Source organism: Neoarius graeffei, chromosome 5 (genome assembly GCF_027579695.1).
Source record: "Neoarius graeffei isolate fNeoGra1 chromosome 5, fNeoGra1.pri, whole genome shotgun sequence".
NCBI classification, from domain to species: Eukaryota; Metazoa; Chordata; class Actinopteri; order Siluriformes; family Ariidae; genus Neoarius; species Neoarius graeffei.
This window is the reverse complement of record NC_083573.1, coordinates 78737123-78743122: the sequence shown is the minus strand read 5'-3', so window position 1 is coordinate 78743122 and position 6000 is coordinate 78737123. Positions and strand designations below refer to the sequence as shown.

At 37.6% G+C, this 6000-nt stretch overlaps 1 protein-coding gene across 1 annotated transcript in view; it reads left to right on the top strand.

Moving 5' to 3' along the window:
• Positions 1-637: 637 nt before the first annotated feature.
• sspo (SCO-spondin) overlaps positions 638-6000 on the top strand; it is a 237670-nt gene continuing 232307 nt past the window's right edge. Inside the window, exons 1-5 of the mRNA XM_060922454.1 lie at positions 638-690; positions 2693-2902; positions 3471-3553; positions 4340-4510; positions 4807-5030. Coding sequence (XP_060778437.1) covers positions 638-690; positions 2693-2902; positions 3471-3553; positions 4340-4510; positions 4807-5030 — 741 coding nt within the window. The remainder of the gene's footprint in view (positions 691-2692; positions 2903-3470; positions 3554-4339; positions 4511-4806; positions 5031-6000) is intronic.

The following is a 6000-nucleotide window of genomic DNA, read 5'->3' as shown; positions in this document are numbered from 1 at the left end:
GTCCTCCAATTGCATGGCTTTCAGATGCTACCACAAGTTTACAGCTCTCCCTACATTAAAGAAAAAATACTCATCAGTGTGAAAAGTACCTTCATTATCCTTACGACGGAATTGTGTTATATCTGTGAGCAAAACTGAAAAAGGAATGACATGCAAGGAGGTCTTCAGAGAGTTGGAAATAAAGGAAAATAAAAAACAGGGGAAAAGCAACATGACTAGAGATTTAATAAAGACAAGATTTTAGAAAACACAATTTTCCGAAGATAAAGAAGCTCCACTGGAACTGAAAAGACATTGAATCTGACAACACAGGTAATTTATTTCAAGCTTGAGTAGCTATTTTCTGAATTTTGACCCTGCATAACAGAGATTCTTTTAAAGAGAGAGGTGTGTCAATGTGCTGTAAATGACAAATAAATTATTTTATAAAGGAATGATAAAAGAATTAAGCAACAAGAATCTTCAGTTCTGAGTAGAATGAGTCTGGATGTGATTATACTTGATATTTATTTTTATTTCAGAAATATTAGACCTGATCATACAGTACACACTTTTAAATGAATATAGGAATGTAATACACTCTTGTTTGTTTTCCAGTAGGTCACATTATCAAGGAACTACAGTCTTCAAAAACATTATGAAGGCTCTGCTTGTATCTTTGTTGAGTCTTCATCTGGTCATGGGAATAGGGTAACCATTTCTAAAATATTTGTCGACATTAACTGTCCCCAAAAATGCTATGTTTTGGTTTGTGGGTAGTCAACTTGTGTTTGAAGCAACCAGAGAATTACTTATTTTTCTTGACTTTTGAATGGATTCTTAATACATTTATTTTTAAATTTGCCTGATGAATTGTAAATAGTGGCACTGACAATTTAGGTGACATCTTAAACATGTTGGTTATCAATCATAGTAATCCATGTAATCGTAATACTTGCTCCATTTACATGGATTACAACTCAAAATCTGTGGCTTTTCCCACACTTGCGTTATGGCTACATTTCTTCTTACTTTGTTGATTTCTCATATATATATATATATATATATATATATATATATATATATATATTTTAATAAGAGTTTTGAATAATTTAAAGATACTTTTTTGGGCTTTTTTTCACCTTTATTATTGGATAGGACAGTGTAGAGACAGGAAACGAGCGGGGGAGAGATCGGGAAATGACCTCGGGCCGGAATCGAACGCGGGTCCCCAGATTTATGGTATAGCGCTTTATCCACTTGAGCCACAATGCCCCCGAGTTTTGAATAATTTAGGGGAAAGAAACATTCTGTTAACCCAAACTCACTGGTAAAAATAGCAAACTTTAAATATAGAAATACAAACTTTAAATGTATGCGTTAATTTTATTTCATTAATATCTGACTCTAGTATATTAGTGTAACTGAATGATGTGATTCCAAATGGTTAAAAATAACCGATTCCAAACAGTGAAGTTGAAAAGGTATTCTCTGAAGGTTCAGTTGCTTATTTATGTCTGTTGAAAATATTATTCTCAGTATAATATTGAGTATTCATTTATAGTTTTAGGTACTACCAGTTTGACGCAGAAACACGTCAACAATCTTCACACAGTGAGCACAACAGCGCTGAATGTGGACCAAATTGTCACTACATTTTTTTTGTTTTGACACAAAATGCGTTTAATGAACGTATGCCTTGTGTATATTTTTCTCCTCCCTTTTTTTAACCCCCAACAAAACAATGTCTCTCTACAGCCCAATTTGCAAATGTTTTTTTGTCAAAACTGATTACATTATAATTCAAAACCAATTTGAAAGGTGGTTGGATGTCAAACTACTAGCAGTCATTTTAGCACTTACACTTAACAAAGAGTACATTGAACTGAATTATAAAAGGGTCACATCGCCATGTAGTGTGCTAAAAATTATATATATATATATATATATATATATATATATCGCCTCACAACAAGAAGGTCTGGGTTCGAGCCCCATGGCCAGCGAGGGCCTTTCTGTGCGGAGTTTGCATGTTCTCCCCGTGTCCACGTGGGTTTCCTCCGGGTACGCCGGTTTCCCCCACAGTCCAAAGACATGCAGGTTAGGTTAACTGGTGGCTCTAAATTGACTGTAGGTGTGAATGTGAGTGTGAATGGTTGCCTGTGTCTATGTGTCAGCCCTGTGATGACCTGGTGACTTGTCCAGGGTGTACCCCGCCTTTCGCCCGTAGTCAGCTGGGATAGGCTCCAGCTTGCCTGCGACCCTGTAGAGGGATAAAGCGGCTGGAGATAATGAGATGAGATAATAGTAGTGCTAGGTTTCATTTAATAATAATGTTTTGTGTGAACGTGTTGGTTTTCTGAAACTCCTAAACCCTTCATCCAATTTTAATGTGGATACCCTCAAATGAAAGCTGAAAGTCTGGACTTTATGTCCATGTCCATTATATAACTATAACTTGAATATGTTTCAGTAAACAGGTAAAAAAACAAAATTTGTGTCAGTGTCCAAATATATATGGACCTAACTGTGTGTGTGTTTTCGTTTGTGTTTCCATGTGACATAAAATTATCTAAACTCAAGGAAAAAACAAAATGGGTATTTAAAAATGTTATTTTCTTGTAAATCTGTAACTCTTCCTCAGTTGTTTCCATCTTCTGTTTCATGCACTGAAATGAGAAGAAAATTCTCACATCATATTCTTCAATTTTAGTCACTGGTGTGAACACAGAGTGGAAGATAAACTGGAGAAGATCATCTCCCCTCGCCTGCAGCTTGAAGTGGCATGCTCAGAGGTGTACCAGTCCAACACTCAAGGCTGGAGGCTGGATGTAGACAGGATGCGCCACACACATGGGGGTGATAATGGCATTGCTCTATATTATAAAAGACAAGGACCCAATGCTTCCTGCTACCTGTTCAAGTAAGAAAGATTATTGTAGCAGCATTAGCTTATATGTTCATATACACTGGCATCCAAAAGTTCGAGCCCAATCTTGAAAATGGTTCAGTTTTGCATTCTTTTCAAATTTAATTATACATTTTTCATTACAGATGATATTATCAGTGACACTGTGCTTAAGGAGTAGAATCTCAGAAATATTGACATGCATTTCAGAATTAGTATTTTGTTCATCCTGCTTTGGCTTTATTGACAGCATGCACTCAAGCTACCATGGACTCCACAAGCTAAACCTGATGATCTGTGTTAGTTGTTCACTGTAGAGTCATCTGAACATGTGTTTCAGTAAAAGGATACACTCAGGAGAATTCTTGACATCACAAATTTGCTTAAATTTCAACTGTGACCTCAAATTGTGTATATTCATGTTCTTTCTATTTTTTCTATAAAAAAAACTTTGTTTATTCTAAATTCTTTTAAGGGAGAAAACATTCTAGATTTTCAGTGTGGTCTCAAACTTTGGACCCCACTGTCATGGTTTACATCTTTGTGCAAGAACAATGTTTGAGCAATGTATTTTCTGATGTAGACCTGCAAACATTGTGACTGAACGGGTGAACAGAACAGTAAGGGCCTGCTGTGAAGGCTGGTCTGGTCCTCACTGCTCAGAGGGTAAGATAACAAATGTAGCCAGAAATATATTTAATAGTTATTCCACGAAATTGAGTTGTGTATGAGCTGATAGCTGATGACATGCGGAGTGCCGAGTTGGCTATAAGCCATGTATGACGAGATTGAGTGGAATAACTGTTTTATTCTATCCACATTCACTGGATTTTGAGAAACAGAGCATTTTTATTTTTTGCAAATTCGATAAATAAAAATTCATACAAAATGTCCGACAAAATAATTTCCGCTTAGAATGTAAAGAAACCATGGAAATGACTGTAGCGGTTTGTGAAAAATGTTATAATAATAATTCTTGAAAAAAAATACATTCTTACCATCAAATACTTTTATTCCATATTTTACTGCTTTTTTGTATTTTGTGAGGTTTTGTTTTATAGTAGAGTTTTTATTTCATCCTCGGTTGGTTCAGTAACATGGTCTGCCATTTTCTTCTTCTTTTGTTTTTTTTGACACTTGGTAATGCACCTTTAAGTTGGTTTGCCACCACCAACTAGGCTGGAGTGTGGAACAGGGGATTGGGGGGGGACTATATTCTTTTAGCTATTTCTGTTTCTTTTAAATATTTGATAAAGTGATATATCTGACTTGATGTGCTCTGCCATTTTGTTTTTCTCTACTCACAGTATATGAGCTGATATCCTAGGAGTAGAGGAGCCAATCAGAGCACATGATTGTGCATATCCAGTAAATGTAGATAGAATGAATATATATATATATATATGTATGTATACTGTATATACTGTATATATACAAAATTGCTTTTTATAGGTGTGAGTATCCGTGGTCTGTGTTTCTCTACGTGGAGCTGTGAGGAATTTCCCGGGATTCAGAACTCCTCTCTGATGCCTTTTGAGCAATGCTGTGGCAGCCTGTGGGGACTTAGCTGGAAAAATATTTCTGACCAGACCTGCTTGTCCTGTTCCTACACCCTTTTGCCAGGTGACATTATTACTGTTTTAATTCACTACTTCATTCTTTAAAACCTTTTGGCTGAATTATCACTGGTAGAGTTCCTTCAAACTTCTCATGCATAGGCAATCTAAAATGTATTCAATATTCAACTGAATTATGCATCACCAAAATCAGTTAAAGAAAGTAGGCTAAATATGGACATTTTACACGATTAAAAAAACAATAATCAAAATCATGAAAATACCTCAGTAAGCCTCAGTGAGATTGTTGTCTCAATGTCAAACTGTATTCGTGACTACCTTCTCATTGTTCTATGCCTTCAGATGCTCAGCCATCACCCCTTTTTCACAGGGGTCTTCTTAGAAGCATTCGAGATCCCAAGGCCTCTGCCACTTGCATGAGCTGGGGTGGGGCACATTATCGTTCCTTCGACAGAAAGCACTTCCATTTCCATGGTGGTTGCACCTATGTGCTGGCCTCATCCACTGATGGGACCTGGGCTGTCTACATTAGCACCGTGTGTGATGGCAGAGGACACTGTAGCAAGGTATACCACCCACTAGCATTCACATTAGACTATGCTATGTTTTTCAGTTCTTTTGTATCTGATATGTTGGTGATCAGGGAAAATACAGCAGAGATGACTGCATAAGGATTCCAAAAATGATTGAAGAAATGGTTTCAAAAATGTTTCAACAGATGAATTATTTTCTTTGGCATGAAGCAAAACCTTGAGGTAGATACCAAGTGCACATTACTGTAAATAACTGTTGGAAATCTCATAATTATACATCAAAATCACCATGGGCATGGTGGTGTAGTGGTTAACACTGTCGCCTCACAGCAAGAAGGTTCTGGGTTCAAACCCAGCAGCCAACGAGGGCCTTTCTGTGTGGAGTTTGCATGTTCTCCCTGTGTCTGCATGGGTTTCCTCCCACAGTCCAAAGATATGCAGGTTAGGTTAATTGGTGGTTCTAAATTGACCGTGAGTGTGAATGGTTGTTTGTGTCTCTATGTGTGTGTCAGCCTTGCAATGAGCTGGTGACTTGTCCAGAGTGTACCCTGCCTCTTGCCCATGGTCAGCTGGGAGAGGCTCCAGTTTGCCCTGCAACCCCACATGGGATAAGCGGTTACAGACAAAATAACCATGATACCTGAACCCACTCAACCCCCTCAGCTGGCTCTTCTCCATTTGAAGGAGCAGTGGGTCTAATATAAAGCCAGGCAATCAAGGATTGCCTAGCTTCTTGACCTATCATAAAGAGTAAGCCTAGAAATCCCACAGAAGAACAACCTTTCCCTGGGACTTTATTCTTTCAGTTATTACCCCAGGTTCATGGCAGCAGGTGAGGAGAGACGATGGAGAAGGCCTGGTAAATAGAGTGATTTTATAAACAAACAAACAAAGCTGCTGCAGTGACTGCCACACCCAATCCATTTGTCAGGCTTATACTGTCTTTTTACTCATGAAAATGGTTGTATGGTATTGAAAGTTCTTCACTCAGTGCAAAGCTCTG